Source organism: Gouania willdenowi, chromosome 5, assembly GCF_900634775.1.
Source record: "Gouania willdenowi chromosome 5, fGouWil2.1, whole genome shotgun sequence".
In the NCBI taxonomy this organism is placed as follows: Eukaryota; Metazoa; Chordata; class Actinopteri; order Blenniiformes; family Gobiesocidae; genus Gouania; species Gouania willdenowi.
In genome coordinates, this window is record NC_041048.1 from 11,322,432 (window position 1) to 11,340,001 (window position 17,570).

General features: G+C 36.8%; 1 protein-coding gene across 4 annotated transcripts in view; it reads right to left on the bottom strand.

The window, feature by feature from the left end:
• tox2 (TOX high mobility group box family member 2) overlaps positions 1-15,160 on the bottom strand; it is a 128,871-nt gene extending 113,711 nt beyond the window's left edge. For 3 of the 4 annotated variants that reach the window (XM_028447841.1, XM_028447843.1, XM_028447840.1), the window contains exon 1: positions 15,036-15,160. In XM_028447841.1, the coding sequence (XP_028303642.1) occupies positions 15,036-15,128 (93 nt within the window). In that variant the 5' untranslated portion in view covers positions 15,129-15,160. Of the gene's footprint in view, positions 1-14,670; positions 14,753-15,035 lie in introns of those variants that run through there. The other variant, XM_028447842.1, reaches the window with a different exon arrangement.
• Between the last annotated feature and the right edge of the window lie 2,410 nt (positions 15,161-17,570).

The following is a 17,570-nucleotide window of genomic DNA, read 5'->3' on the forward strand; positions in this document are numbered from 1 at the left end:
ATCTCAATGCCTTTTCTGCACATTTTTTCCACTTTTAAGACATTTTCAGCACTTATAAACCCATTTCACCACTTTCCCCACCTAATGTCACATATGTTGACCCATTATTGTCACTTTTAACCTCTTTTTCACCATATTTAATGCTTTTTTTTTTATATGCCAATTTAACCACATTCACGATTTGTCATGCTCGTTACTTGCCAGTTTAAACTGTTACTGCTAAATGTTCTCATGTTGACATTTTGAGCCCTTTTGACCACTTTTTCTGTCTGTTTTTTTGGGCCAATGTAATTTGCAACTTTTAACCAATTTCTATCATTTTTAAAATCCCATTTCACCACCTTTTCCACCATTTTTTTCCTCACTTTTAACCCATTTTATTTTCTAATTAAAACACGGATATACATCTTTAAGATGACGATATACTATGGCACAAATAATAAACATACTGGAAAACAGTGAATATTATTCAGATAAATAAATCATGTGGTTATCACAGATTCATAGAACAATGGACCATCATTTTGCTGACTTTATGCATGGACCCCAAAAAGCTCCGCCCCTTTGTTCCCCCTTATAGATGACCCTGTCTCCACATGGCTGTTCTTCAATGTTCATGTCTGTGTTCAACCACCTTCAGGTACAGTGAGGGTCCCCGGTGTCTGGCACCTTTATTTTAGGGGTCGTGGGCTGAAACGGTTAAGTACCACTGCCATAACCTAGAAAAAAGTCCTAAGGAGACACAATACTGTGTTTGCTTCAGAAAGCTTTAACAACTGTCTGTGGTTTTTCTGCAGAATTCTCGTCGTGATCGAGAAATAATTTCAAACAAATAAACCAGAACATACAATCCGTAAAACTTTACGCAATTATCTCTCCGCGTGTACTTGAACACGCCTCCTTCTCCCTCTATCGCTCCCTTTCTATGTGTCACTGAATCTGTCTGAGAGCCACATGCCAGTGCCTTTATGTCAAAGATTAAGTGAAACCAGGTCTGCCAACATAGCAGTGTTTGCACAGTAAGCACACTCAGTTACAACTGCAACAAACATTACATTATTACCATCCGCACACAGTGGCCGGCAACGCGCCACAAAGTAGAGGTTAAGAAAAGTATTAAAAAGTGTAAAAACAAAAATATGCAGAGCTTCAAACGCTTCATTAAACATCTGAAGAATGTTTTTGCATTTGTGTAGAAATCTTACCAAAAAAATAAATTTGCTAAAGCAGGTTTAGCACAAAGGAACAGAACTGCAGTTTAAGTATAAGGTGCTTCTATAGTTGGATTAAGGGTTCTTATTATACTTATATGTCTGGGAAATGACTGGCTATCAACGCACATAAAATAAAATTCCTGGAAAGTTTGGCACAGATACAATAAAAATGTTATGAACAAAACCCAAATGTGCCAGGGGTGATTTACTAGACTTAGAGAAAAAAAAAAAAAAAAAGGGGGGGGGGGGCTATGGGGAACTGTGGGTTTGCAGAGATAGGACAGAGAATCTTATGCACACAGACACAAACGGCACATGGCAGACAAACAATAACTAAAACAAACCTCATCAGATCACACTAATAGGGCAACCCCTAAGTGGCTCCATTGTAATCAATTGACGAGATGAAAAAGCTAAAAAAAATTGAAAAAATGAGTTGATAGAAAATGGAACAAATGGATTAGATTTACAAAGTCACCAGCATATAAAAAATAATGTCAACTCTTTTTTTTTTGTATAATGGAAACTAATGTAAACTGAAAACTGTAAATCCCTGTGTACGTTAAGACTTGATGTCATGCTTGTTGTTTGTTGATCTATGTTCATGTATTTATGTGGAAAACATAATAAAAAGGTAAAATGGGGAAAAAAGAAAAAGGTTTTTTTTTTTTTTTTTACTATTTTTATGTCGATGCATAAATCTTTGCTTTTAAGTTTAACCTAAAACCCCTTCCAAAATACAGTACATTTATTTTTGCAGGGTTTTGTTGCTGCAAAACATTAAAAAACATTGCAGTCTGCGTGCTCCTGCATTAATTCATGACATGAGAGTGCAGATATGTTTGCATCTGGATGCTATGTTATGTGATTTTGTGTGTGTGTGTGTGTGTGTGTGTGTGTGTGTGTGTGTGTGTGTGTGTGTGTGTGCGTCTAAATCTGTGTACTCAGTGCGTCCGTCCACAGTGTTTTTGGTGTGGACCTTAACCAGTCGTCTCCAGTTCTGTTTGCACAGGACATGCCTCAGGAAGCTAAGACAACTGTTCGTGTTTGCCCAGGCTTGCACACCTCTCTTAATACACCCAACAGCTGCATTCTTTACCAGCGCACACACTGTGTTTATCGCTGTTTTTTTATACATTAATCCTATGGAATCTGTTGGATCACGGCCTCCTCATTGGACTCTTTGAGACAAGCGCGCCTCAGGAGGAGTGAACAAAACGCTTCTGCCATTAAATGTACCTACATGATGACGCTATGATAGGGAAAATGTATTTTTTAATCTAATTGTATTATCTAAATCAGGGGTTCTCAACTGGTCTCACCCATATTATGACACTCATTAAATCGTGACCCACTTTTTTTTAGAATTCAACCAACCAAATTTAGTTTTTGAAAAAATCTATATATTTTCCTTTGCAACATGCATTTCACAGCATGCCTGTCAAAAGAAACATTTCTTTCAAAATAAAAGACATGTCCAACATTAGAGGCATTATGTATTTATTTATTTTTGACCAGCTGTCTGCGACCCACTTTTAGGTCCTGACCCACCAGTTGAGAAACACGGATCCAAACGTCTACCTCAATATCTCATACTTTGATGCAATAATGCCTAATTATTCTGTTAGATTGTTGAAAAAAAAAATACAATCAGAGATACATAAGCAGTTTATAAATACATTTTTTCATTAAAATCCTTGGTAATAAGATGATTTGCCTAATCATTGTATAAGCCTGTTTAAAAAAATACATGTATTTATCGAACAATACATTTTTATACTACTGTTAAAATAACATTTCAAGTGTGAATACACCCTCAGGTTTTTTCTTAACTGTCCCCAGGGGAAATTAAAAAAATTATTGATTATGCGCGTTGCTCCTAGAGTAGTTAAGACACGCCCAGTCACAGCAGCCCCGCCCCCACAGAGCTACACAGTTCCACATGGAGCTGTCAATCAATGCTCACTGAGCGCTGTAAGAGGAGGAAACATAGTCCCTCCTCCCATCTTTTGTAGGCGGGGCGGGGCCAACAGTGACAGTTAGTGATGTCACTGATGTAATCTCAGTGAATAGCAAAATTCAATTGCAATGGCCGGTGTTCATCCCATAGAGGGCAGTCACTCTGACATTTTACAACTAAAAACACAAAATTTAAATACTTAGACTAAAATGTGAAGAATGGCACTAGGATCAATAAACTCTAATCATATTTGTGCCGTATTCAGCAGAAAAAAGTGGTTTTAGGGTGTACTTAGGGTGCAAAGCCAAAAATGCTTTAACCGTCAAAATGAATGTGGGGAATGCACACGCACAAATGGTTCCCATTCCAAGAAATATAGTAAATGTTGCTCTGGACTCAGAAGAAGTAGAGCACACCCTGCACAGGACGCCAGTCTGTCGCATAACGGAGACAAACACACTCACACCTATTCAAACGGTTAATAGTAGACAAGCAATATAAATTCAGTGCTGATTTAAAACCATAATAAACCTATGAAAAAGCTTTGTTCTTGACTGTAAAACGTGTCAATGTGTAAAAATGCCACTCATGTTGCCTTCACTTCTCAGTGTTTCATTTCCTGTTCAATGTCAAAGAGCCAGTCTCACAGTCTGCTTCAGGTTGGAGTTTCAACAGTGGAAAAAACAAACCAAAAAAAAAACATCATAAATGTACCAAAACGTAACCTGTAATAATAATTCTAAAAACAATTGTTGGATTAACTCTGAGATATTTGCAGTGTGAAGAAAAAGGGTGGAAATGAGAGATGATGAGTGCTGTCTGAGCTGATGTGAAATGTTTCAGCTATTGTTAGCCTTAATTCAGTAGCAAGGCTTGCTACACACCAATGTGCTAAAGTATGGGGTGCTCATTGTAAAGTTGTGCATGCTAAAATAAACCTCAATCTAAATCTAAATGTTAAATCTAAATGTTACATTTATATCTAAATGTTACATTTATATCTAAATGTTACATGTAAATCTTAATGTTAAATCTAAATGTTACATGTAAATCTTAATGTTAAATCTAAATGTTACATTTAAATCTAAAAGTCAAATGTTAAATCTAAATGTTACATTTAAATCTAAATGTCAAATGTTAAATCTAAATGTTACATTTAAATCTAAATGTTAAATCTAAATGTTACATTTAAATCTAAATGTTAAATCTAAATGTTACATTTAAATCTAAATCTTACATTTTAATCTAAATGTTAAATCTAAATGTTACATTTAAATCTAAATCTTAATATTAAATCTAAATGTTACATGTAAATCTTAATATTAAATCTAAATGTTAAATCTAAATGTTAAATCTAAATGTTAAATCTAAATGTTACATTTAAATCTCAATGTTACATTTAAATCTCAATGTTACATTTAAATCTTAATGTTAAATCTAAATGTCAAATGTTAAATCTAAATGTTAAATCTAAATGTCACAGGTGAAATTTAATAGCTAATAAGCAAATTCACCGCAAGTACCAAAATAAAAGCTCACTTAACATTTTGATATAATATTTAACATTTAGATTCAACGTACACAAATTTCACAAATATTGCTGTATATCTGGTCAAAAGTGAAGAAGAAAAAAAAATTCACACACGCTTTTTAAACCAAGTTTGTTGCTAAATGTTGCGAAAACAGTTGCTGTTTATTTTAGCCTGTGCAACTTTACAATCGACGCCCCAAACTAAAGCCAATAGTTATGAACTGAGTCTTCATCATCGAGTAGATGATGTGTTTTATGTGTTTAATGTAGAAATAATAAAGGAGACCTAGCTTTGAAAACAAAAAGAGTTTGTACTTTTGTTTCCTTTTTGTTACATTTAAAGTTACAGTAATATAAAAAATGAAACAGTCTTCTCAGGTAATATTTTCAATTCTAAAGCGAAATTGCTGTCTCAGCTCTGGAGCTCACTTGTGCATTCTCTTAAATGTCAGCAGGAAAAAACGAGTTCTGCCGTTGCCCTTTGCAAACCAAGAACATTAAACTGTATTAGACATTGGTTTAAATGTTAATTTCAAATGTTTTTCTTACAAAACAAGTCCCTCTATTCAACAACATTGTGATGCATGGGCTTGACTCTGACTGCGACTATCCAGTACTTTTTTGTCTCTGTGTTTTATAGACATTGAAAGTTCACGTTGTGCAGATATAGCTTTCAGTGCTGCAACAATTGAATCAATGCGTGTGTATTTTTCTAATAGCAGTGCTGATGGAAAGCATATGAATCTGCTCTAAAGAGGCAACAGTAGCACAATGACATCCAGGTTATTTTTTTTCCCCTTTTCTCAACATCAACCAGAGCAAAGAGCAGGGCCACAGAAACAGTTAAAGCGTGATCTTTTTTCAATGCTTTTCCTTTCCTCTGTTTCCCTCTCAAACACATAGCTATGCATGCACAAAAAAAAACACTTCAGTGAAATCCATCAATCAGCGTTTCATGCAGTTTGAGTTTGAACCACACCAAAATGCACTAAAACAATAAATGTCTGTCTTTCAAGTCGCTATCTGGACTGGAACACATCTGGTGCCAGGGCTCATTTCAGTTTCCACATCATTGAATGACATTGCAGACTCAATGGTAAGCTCAAATATGAAATCTCTCTCCATTTTCACTCCATTTACAGCCGCTTCCCTCCCTCCCTCCCTCACTCTCTCTCTCTTTATTATCTACATGCACACACCATTTCTACTTCCCCCTCTTTGCACTAACCGGCTAACCTCTCAAATGCTTCTTTCACCAACCCTTCCCCCCCAACCAATCAAGAAGTGAATATAAAACAGCAGAGGAAACTGGCTGCATGGGGGAAGTGGTATAGAGCAGGGGACCAAAACACAGAGGCCCAGGCGCTAAAAAACCATCACAACTAAGGAAAACAATCGTCTCCTGAGGGGAGGACAAGTTTTAAAAACCTTAGCATAAAGAAGTCCCGCCCCCCCCCAAAAAAAAAAAAAAACAAGTCATAATTGTTAAAAACACATACCAATCATTCAAATGAGAAGACAAATAGTGAAAAGCCTGGTTGTAGTCTTTGGATTTCATGGGGCTGTGACAATAATTAGGGTTAATGTGACTTAATGAGGGGCACGCGCTGGGCCAGGGCTGGGACGATTACACTGGAAATCAACGTCACAATTCAAATTACTCTGACACTTTGTGATGTGGCTGGGGTTTGCAGCAACTCACAATACAAGGTTACAACGCTAAAGGCTTGCAATACATATATAAATATAATGTGAGTGTTTGGACACTCTGGGCTCCCCTTATATCTTATATTATCTCAGTTTCTTATTGTTTGGATATCATATCTGTCGTTTTTTTCTTCATATTTATTTATTTTTATATATATATGTATATATGGGATTTTCAGGCCCGATGTCGATTAGGGGTGTGCATTGCCATGAATCTGCCAATACGATATGATTCACGATTCGCAATATCAATAATTACAAATTTCACCTTTACAAGTACATAATGGTATGAAATACAATTTATTTCATTTATTAAAAACTTGTAAATGGTAACTAACTGTAATTCAAGTACCAATATCAAAAACAAGTGGTATGTTTATCAAACTGTCAAATTACATTTTTCAAAAAAGTTAAACTTTTGCTTCTACAAAAGATTCTGATTCTGTTAAGTTCTTAAATTCTTTATAAAGTATTCTACTACTGTAGTGTACTACTGTAGTATCCTACTGTAGTATCCTACTGTAGTGTAATGCTGTAGTATCCTACTGTAGTGTAATGCTGTAGTATCCTACTGTAGTATCCTACTGTAGTGTACTACTGTAGTATCCTACTGTAGTGTACTACTGTAGTGTACTACTGTAGTATCCTACTGTAGTGTACTACTGTAGTGTACTACTGTAGTATCCTACTGTAGTGTACTACTGTAGTGTACTACTGTAGTATCCTAATGTAGTATCCTACTGTAGTGTACTACTGTAGTGTAATGCTGTAGTGTAATGCTGTAGTATCCTAATGTAGTATCCTAATGTAGTATCCTAATGTAGTATCCTAATGTAGTATCCTACTGTAGTGTACTACTGTAGTGTAATGCTGTAGTCTCCTACTGTAGTGTAATGCTGTAGTGTCCTACTGTAGTATCCTACTGTAGTGTACTACTGTAGTGTACTACTGTAGTATCCTACTGTAGTGTAATGCTGTAGTGTCCTACTGTAGTATCCTACTATAGTGTACTACTGTAGTGTAATGCTGTAGTCTCCTACTGTAGTATCCTACTGTAGTATCCTACTGTAGTGTACTGCTGTAGTGTACTGCTGTAGTGTACTACTGTAGTATCCTACTGTAGTATACTACTGTAGTGTACTACTGTAGTATCCTACTGTAGTGTACTACTGTAGTATCCTACTGTAGTATACTACTGTAGTATACTGCTGTAGTATCCTACTGTAGCTACGTATCATTAACTCAAAGACACAATCAGCCTCAGGCCATCCAGCGTTTTTTCACAACCTTTTGACATTGCTGCTGGGAAGGTAAATGAGAGAAGTTGCACAGAGAGGGGGGGTGGGGGGGGGGTGTATGTGAGTAGACAGAAAGACCTGTTCATGAATATAGTGCCAGAAAGTAGCAAAAAAAAAAATCTTAAAATATTCCAACAAAGTAAACACTGGGTAATCTTTTATCTTTATGTAAAATCCACCACTCAGTTTGCTCTCAGTGAACCTCCTGTGTTAGCGTTAGAGAAACGTAGCCACTACTGTAAAAAGTTAGCAGCTTTTGAGCCGTGCATGGGTTAACATTTTCCCTGTGAGAATAGGTTGGGATATTGCAACTGCAGACTGGCCAGTCAGCAGAATGTTATGAATGGGCACAATGAAAAACCCCAAGAATGCTTTCCTCCGTGTAATTAACTTTTCTCTGTGTACAGAATGAGGTGCTGCTAGAATAACTTGTCTTTTTTTTCTGCATCTATTACCGTCATGATTTAAGGACAGTGAGAAAAAAACAAACACATTACCTTCTGTAATTTAAACATCTAAATGTATTTTGCGTATACTATGAAATATACCCTAACTAATGCAGTGATGAACAGAATCTGTACTTGGAGAGATACAAAATAATTAAAGCTGCTACCTATGATTATTTTTTTATCAGATAAAATTACAGTGTATTCTTCATAGATCAATGAATCATGAATAATTTACTTCAAAATTAAAAAAAAGGTAGACATTTTTATGACATAGAATCAAAGTGTGTACCTCATTGATCAATAAATCAAAGTTAATTTGCTCGAGAAAAACAAAAAAAGAACATGTAAATGGTCAAAATTGCCACTTGAAAGTTTCTTTTTTATCTTTACCGTGAACACCATGTTTGTTGACATTTTTGCGCATTGCATTGTGGGATGTGGAGTCCCATAAAGGGATGCTTAAAAGTGTTTTTACTTAATTCTCACTGTGATTCCTTGTGTTTCTTTGCCAGACAAGGACAGTGATTCACATTTCTGTTCTAGTTTGGTGTCCGAATGAAGAACAACACTTCTATGCACACGTCCCTGCCACTCCACATCCCACAATGCAATGCAACAAACATGGTGTTTACAGGAAAGACTGAAAAAAGCGGCAATTTTGTCCATTTACTTTTTTTTTTTTCAAGCAAATTATCTTTGATTTTTTTGATCAGTAACATCAACTGTAACATCACATACTGTCACATCACATTGCACTCGCACCTTCAAATAGTCGACTCCTCCCCACCCCTTCCATTGTCCTACCCTAACTCCCTCTTCCCTGTTCCCTCTCCCTCACCAAGGAGTAACACTGCCCCCTCTTTTTTTATTCTCCCTTTAATAAAATGTATTTAATTTTTTTACCCTTCTTTGGGGAGGGCTAGTGATGGTCACATTCATGCAAATAAATTATTCGATTGCTATAATAAACAATGCATAGCTGTTGCAAAAAGTTTGCACTACATATAGTGTTGACCTTCAACAGCATATGCAGACAAGGTGAAATAAAAAAAAAAGAACAAAAAAAGATTTGTTGATCAATGAAGCCTACACTATGATTTCATATCATAAAAAGATCATCGGAGTAGCAGCTTTAATACAGTGTAAAAACATATCAACTCATGAGTGCACACGCACGCAAACTAGTGTATATAAATAACATAGTGAGTTGGAAACAGGCTCCAACTATGTAAAGAAAAACATCTGCAAACCATCAGATTATAAAGCTACAGTATAACTACAGTATAATTACATGGGAGGCTCTCTCGTGGGCACGGCAATCTTAGAGGGAAGAGGGATGAGGAGAAAGTGAAACATCTACAGTAATCTATCCAACTTCATCTCACCGGAGTGATTCCGCCGCAGGGTAAAGCACAAGTCATAATGCATTTGACAAAGAGTCTCCCACTAAAACAGGCATTTGCACAGAAGTGGCCTTCAGCGCTAGTATACAAAACTGAGTATACGGCGAACAAACAAGCCTCCCACTCAGCAAGGGAAGATACAGCGAGGCTTCAAAAAGATTAGGAGGAATCTTGGGTGAAAAGTAAAGATGACTCACTGCGATTGTTGCAAGTGCAAGACAGCGCAAGTCGGATGGAGCGGAGAGGGGGGCAACGGGGGGGCAGAAATCGATGCTGAACTCGTGTGCTGATCTTTGCATTGTTAGTCAATGTGGATTAATAGTCTGCTTCATCACATCACATCACATTTCTATGAAATCCACCTGTTTCACACGATAAATAAATCATTTGATTGATTAAATAACTCCGCTGTTTTTAGGGCATCCATTAGAGGGGCACTTGGATTACACGTGTCAAGCTCGTGGCCTGACAGATCATTCAATTTGTCGCCTCCTGGAGAAAGAAAAAAAACAACAAAGAAAACAAGAATATATGTGCAAAACACTAATTATTTAAGTTTCAGATTTCTCAACCACTCTAAAATCACAAATTTGATGAAACTACACAATATTTGCAGAGGCTCACATTTTTCTGAAGCTTTTATCACATGACCAGAGTCATATTTTATCGCAAATTGTGAAAAGAACTAACACTTTTTCTTAAATCTAGCTATTTCCTACAAAATTCCTATACAAAAAATTGTGACAAAAGCACTGTTTTCAAGTGAAGATCCTGCAGGTACTGATATGTCATTTACTGCTTGGATATTGTCAGTGTCTAACATGTCATTTATACGTGGAAGTGCAAGCTAGGGCATATTGATGTTGAAATTGAGCTTTTTTCCCCACCTAAAATCTGTGGCCCCATATTTGGCCCCTGAACTGAAATGAGTTTGACAACCCTGACTTAGATAGTTCGTAGCCACTGTTCATTTTGTTGTCTAAAACATTTCGTCATAGTTTTCATCAACTACATTTTTTAAGTGACGATACTAAACTTTGAACTAGACTAGGAGTGTCAAACTCATTTTAGTTCAGGGGCCAAATACAGAGCAGTTTAATCTCAAGTGGGCCACAGATTTTAAGCGGGAAAACAAATAATTTCAACATTATTGTGCCCTAGTTTGCACTTCTACGTATACATAAAATACAAGATATGTCATAAATCGACAATATACAAGCAATAGGTGACAGATATCAGTCCCAACAGGATCTTCACTTTAATTCTCCTTGATTTTGTGACAATTTTCTATTTAATTAAAGGAAATATGTCTTAATTTGAGGAAAATGTAAGGATTTTGTAAGACTTCTGAATTTTTTCAATGTTTTAACACAAAAAATGACTTCCATCATGCGATATAAGCACCAGGAGTGTTAATTTTTGATAAACAATGATTCATGTTTTCTTTGTCATTTTGACTTTCTCCTGAGGGCCAAATTGGATGCTCCAAAGGGCTAGAATTGGTCCTCGGGCCATGAGTTTGACACGTGAACTAGACTATGAATGTAAACCATAGCAAAATATATCAATGTTTTCATCAAATACATAAAACCAAACTGTAAAGTTTACCTGGGACAAAATCCAAATCGAGCTAGGTTTATTCTTTGCAAGGTATCCAATCAAAACTACTTGTGTCGCGTAGAAGGCGGGACCAGCTGTGATCCAATAGGAAGTAAGCTGACTGTGTTTGTGGAAGGCTCATGTGGTCATATGTGATCACATCAAATATGTCAATGTGTGCTTACAATCATTAATACCCATTAACCATTTTAGGTTGATGAATTGTAAATACATCTTTGAAAAAAAAAATGCGGGGTGGTGTGTAGCTCAGTGGGTTGAGCGCCCGCCCCATGTACAGAGGCCATAGCTCCTCACCTGCAGCGGGTCCAGGTTCGATTCCCGGCCTGGGACCCTTTCCTGCGTGTCATTCCCTGCTCTCTCCAACCCCCTTCCTGTCAAGCAACTGTCATATAAAGGCCACTAGAGCCAAAAAAATCCTTTAAAAAAAAAAAAAAATGCATAAACTCTAATTCTTTGTATTTTAGTCGACTTAATCTGAAACCAATTTACCATTCTAAATCCTTAATGTCATTTAGTTGACTAAAACTAGACTACATCACTGAAATGGTCCTGGTGATACATTTTTGATGTAAACAAGGTTGCATTTTAGTCAAAAGTAAAACTAAATCAAAATGAACACTGTTTGTAATTGTGCTCTTTTCTTTTTATCTCTAAAAGAAAAACTCATATTCCCTATAATTGTTTCCTAAAGGTAACATTTATTTTTTACAAGCCTTCATAAAAGCAGAAAGAACTGTCTATATTCATATCTCACTCCAAGCAGCAAACTTTCCTTTATATCCAAAGGTCACATGAATTCATGCATTTAAAGTATACATTTATTCTTGTCAGTGTGATCTATACGCCTGCCGTTCATCACTCCCCCCCCCCCCCCCCGCCCCCCACCCCTCGCTCTCTCTCTCTCTCTGAATGTTGCCAATCAGCGTGAACCAGTTTCAGCTTTCAGCTTACACATTCTTCACGAGCCGCCATTATTAACCCTTTCAGTAAGAACACAGATACATAGCCCCGATTGCTTAATATGCAAAAGCCTTTACAGTCATTCTCGCCCACTTAAACAGTCACACTCAAACGCAGACGTGCTTTCAGTTGGCACCGGTATAACAGGAAGCTACATGCATTTAAATATGGCTTTTTTGATGCATTTCCTGCCTGTTTGAGATGGAAATTGTGGTGTATAAACAAGTCACGGGAGGACGGAATGAAAGGTTTGGAAACTGTTTAGGAAAACTGTATTTTTTAGGTGTTTGTTTGGATTGAAAAGTCCTTTTTTTTTTTTTTTTTTAGGAATCTCTAGCAATGATGATAATCTGATTACAATATCAAACATATTGAAGCCTTCGTCAAATGTGAATGTGTTGCTTTCCACTTTGCACCTGGAATAAATTTGCCACCATCATGAATTACCGCCCAAAACATCAACATGAAGCCTTTGTGTTGGTTTCCAGCAGTAGAAACACTTTGCAGATAATGTGTCACTTTGCATCTCAGTCACACCTGTTACTTTGGTAATGACAATGTCACGCAATGAAACCCAAAGTTGAAATATAACCATAAGTTGTACTGGTCGTTGGGGTAATGCCACTAAACCTGGGCCCTCAGACACAGCTGTGGTTGTAGTTACAAACTGAAAAAAGACAGACAGTGCTTTACAGTGCTTTAGTAAAGCAATATTTTTGAACTAATTCACCTTTTAATGAGCTTAGGATGCGATATGTTAGGGGTGTCAAACTCATTTTAGTTCAGGGGCCAAATACGGAGCAGTTTGATCACAAGTGGTCCACAGATTTTATGCGGGAAATCAAGTAATTTAAACATTATTGTGCCCTAGTTGGCACCATTGCGTATAATTAATAAACTAAATACATAAGGAACCGACCATATCCAAGCAATAAGTGATAGATATATTAGTTAAATGTTCTTAGATTTTGTGACCAATTTCTATTTAATCAAAGGAAATACTGTCATAATTTGTGGAAAATTTAAGGATTTTGTAAAAAATGTTTGTTTTTTCAAATGCTTAGAGTTAAAAATGACTGCAATCGTGCGATACAAGCATCGTAAAAACTGTGAGACAGCCCCTGAAAATATTGTTGAGTTTCATTTAATGATGAATGTTTTCTCTGTCATTTCTACTTTCTCCTGCGGGCCAAATTGGATCCTCTAAAGGGCCGGATTTGGCCCCCGGGCCATAAATTTGACACATGTGCGATGTGTTGTATTTTGCACACTGCAGTGAGCAAAGAGTTGATGATTGACGGAAATCAACCCTGTGCATACATGTTTTTCATACAAGGAACATGTGTATTATCAACATGAGAGGTTAACAATACAAATGTTACACCGTGCAATAATGTGTCACTTTGTCATCAGTAAATGCTAACTTTCTGCGATAGCTTCCCCGCATGTGCAAAAGGAGAGCAATAATCCTTTTGAATGGCTGCGGCTGTGATCTGCCAGCAGGCACACAGACCAATGTTTACACAAGTTTATACCTTGACCACAAGGAAAGAAACTTCACCACTTGGGACTCGTTCAGAATGTACAGTTCTCTTGTCCTTTGATGATGAGGTTGTTGTTTTTTTTTTTACTGTACAGATACTGATGCAGCAGTAAAAGAATGAATGTCAATGTAAAAAAGGGGGAGTCATCAATAGTATTACAATTGGTTATATTATATGTTAGGTTTGTTAGCAGGTACTCCATCAATATATGATTTATTAAAGTGATTTTCATGAAAAGTGTTCTGTAAATTATGTTTTAATTCCCTGGCCATTTTATTTTATTTTTCATAAATAGTAACATTTTGTATGTTATTATTGTCATTCCACAGCAGATGCATTTGTTAATATAAATGGAAGTTTAAATACGGAGGGAAAAATGCATGTTTGAATAATATTTGATTATTAAGAGGTTGCAGAGGAATCCACATGGAAACAGTTGTACAGTGGTTTTCAACATTGGGGTCGTGACCACATTTGGGGTCGACTGGAATGTGTTTAAAGTAATTCCTGATTAAAAATACATTTTCACATTTTTTTAATTATCATTCTTACACAGCTGTATTCTACACTATCTACTAGTTCAAATAAAATGCAATATAAAGTAAATAAGAAAGATAATTATTTTTTTTATTTTTTTTTAAATATCTGACCTGGCGTATCTTGTCACTTTTTGTGCACTACTCCTGGCTATACTCTGTATTTGTTACATAGTATAACAAACACGATCAAAGACTAATTCTAGAAAAAAAAAATATTTGGGGTCGCCAGAAATGATATAACAATGAGGGTCGTGACCAAAAAAAAGGTTGGGAACCACTGCTGTAAGACACTGTTTACTTACTTCATTTGATTGACCACTTGTAAGAATAAGCATGTGCAACACAGAAAGTGGATCCAAACGCTAAGATTGTGGTGGGAACAACAACAACAACAACAATTACGCACTGGTTTCCGTTTCCGGTTCTATAATTAAGGGAAACTTACACATGATGAAAGTGCGTGTCCACATCTTGAAGTGCAAACTGCTTATTGTCATTGTCACTGATAATGAGATTTTAAGCTGAAGTGAAAACCACGTGCGCGCCCACAGAGCAGGTGTTACCGTTCCATTTACGCACAACAAAAACGCACGGAACTCACTTGCTAAACCCCAGGAACGGAGAGGGCAATACTTGTCAATGCTGATGTGGCTGCAGCACAGACTGTAATTGTGCTCCTGTGCGTGTGTGTGTGTGTGCGTGTGAGAGAGAGAGAGAGAAAGAGAGAGAGTGAGAGTGAGGGATCAATGGAGCCCTGTGCGCATTGCCTCGCCACAGTTACGTATTTGTAAAGAAGAGATAGAGCTTTACCTTGTTGGAGTGGTAATAGTCCAAACCGGATTCACTCGGTAACGTGCACGAACCCACGCTTGAAGGGGGAGCTGGAAAAAATCTGACGTCCATCTCAGAGTCCGTGAATTTGACGGCATGAAAGCGCAGCTCCAGAAAAAAAAAAAAAAGAAAAAAAAAACCAAAAACCAAAAACCTGTGCCACCTCTCTCTCGCTCTCTCTCCTGCTCGCTCTGGCTTCCTCCCCCTCTTTACTCTCACTATATTCCCTCTTTTGCTCCTGTGAAGCCAAACAACAGAAAGAGTCAAATAAAAACTGCTTATGCAGATGTTTCGTCCGGTAGTTACTGCACTTCCATCTGTGCAGTCAGCGCGCAGATGCCGTTCTGCTGAAACATCCCTCGAAAGTTCACAATGGAGCAGAGCAGAGCACTCCACCTGTCCACAAAGTGCCGAACACACACTCACACGCACACACACAGCAGCAGCAGCAGCTCAGACTGCTTCACTTATTCACAGCAGCAGCTAAAGATGCAGTGATGATGATGATGATGATGATGATGATGCTCCAAAACTCGTCCGATCACCGCGGCTGGTTTCCAGACGCACTGAGGCTTTGTCATGTGGGAGCGCGCACATCCATCCGTCCGTGCGTCCTTGTCCACTCAGAGGCTGCTGAGCTGCGACCTCTACCGACCAGAGAAGGGAATGTCACCCAAGGGTCCGTGATGTTAGGATTTATTTGTTTTCCTGAGTTTACCTAAAACCAAGGGTGTCAAAGTCATTTTAGTTCAGGGGCCAAATATGGACCAGTTTAACCTTAAGTGGGCCACAGATTTTTGGTGGGAAAAGAGCAAATTCAACAATATTGTGCCCTGGTTTGCACATCTGCGTATAAATGATACATAAAGTATGTAAAGCACAGACAATATCTAATATTTGGTATAGGGATTTAGTAGGAAATTGCAAGATTTCAGAAAAAATGTCAGTTCTTCCCTCAATTTGTGATAAAATAAGACTCGTGGTTGAGAAATCTAAAACTTAATTATTTGGTATTTTGCAAATGTATATCTTTGTAGATGACTTTCTCTAGGCGGGCCAAATTGGATGCTCCACAAGGCCACATTTTGCCGCCGGGCCTTGAGTTTGACACAGTTTGACTTAAACCAATTGACAAACTCATTTTCTTTTAGAGGCCAAACACTAAAAACTTTGATCCCCAGTAGACTGCACATTTTCAATTTTCATTTACAAACTTATTGTGCTCTAATGTGTACCTCAATGACAAATAACTGATATAAAGTATGTACTATATAAGACACAGTCATTTCAGTGAAGGATATTCTCTTTAAAATGTTGTGACCAAAGCTTGTGTCATTTATAAGGGGGAAGAAAAAATCGATTCGGAGATGTATCGCGATATTTCCCCACACGATTATTGTATCAATCCGAAAAATGTCCAAATCGATTTTTTTTAATAATGTTTTTTTAATTAAAAAAAAAAATTGAAACATTTCATTGCTCTAACATATGCATAGCATGTCTTAAAAACGCCCGTTTACTATGTGTCAGTGAACCACATCAGACCATATTAAACTACCTCACTCCTTCATGCGTTTAAGCTTAGAAGTGAATTTATTTTCGTAAAACATACTGGGCACATTTATAGATGTGTGGCTAGGTTTTTTTTTTAAAGAATTTAAGAACCCAACAGAAACATTTATTTTGACAGTGATCATTTTTGATATTGGTACTCAAATTACAGTTACCATTTACTCGTTCTCATAAGTTTCAAAATAATGAAAGAAATTGTGTTTTATGGCATTTTTTACTTGTAAAAGTGACATTTGTAATAACGGATATTGTGATATATTACGATGTATATCGTATTGTTTAGTATCGGGATATATTGTGTCATGACATGGAGATTGTGAATTAATTAATGTGATTAAAAATTAACATTGTCATGTGATTAAAGCAAAGGAAAGTAACAAGCTGTGGCAAATATTGTGGAGTTTCACTGAGATTGGGAATTTGAATGGACCAAGATATCTATGTGTTAATTATTTGGTCATTTACACAGTGATTCAAGAGCCTGGGCCTTGAGTTTGACATACAGTAAGTGACCTAAACCTTGGGGAGCCACGGTGTAACACCTATTATTATTATTATTTAAGTATTAATGGTCTTGCTGCTTAGAGAACCCCTCAAAGTTGTTGATTAGCCACTTGCTAAATGCTTCTTCCTCTTTACACCAGACGTTTTAACATCTAGGAAATAGATACTAACCATAAAATGAACATAAAAAGTTATCCAATCTTAAGTTGAGAAGTCTGTAAACAAAATTTATAAAAAAAAAACAAGCAAGGAAATAATACAACCAACACTCAAATTCTGCAATCAAAAATACATCTGGGTTCGAAGTTTTTGGCATGTTTTTTGCATGTTATAATAGAATCATGATAGGTCTGACCATTCATTTGTAAACATGACATTTGACCTATAGGACATTCAAAGATGAACTAAAATGATTGATATGTCACTATATTTGTACAA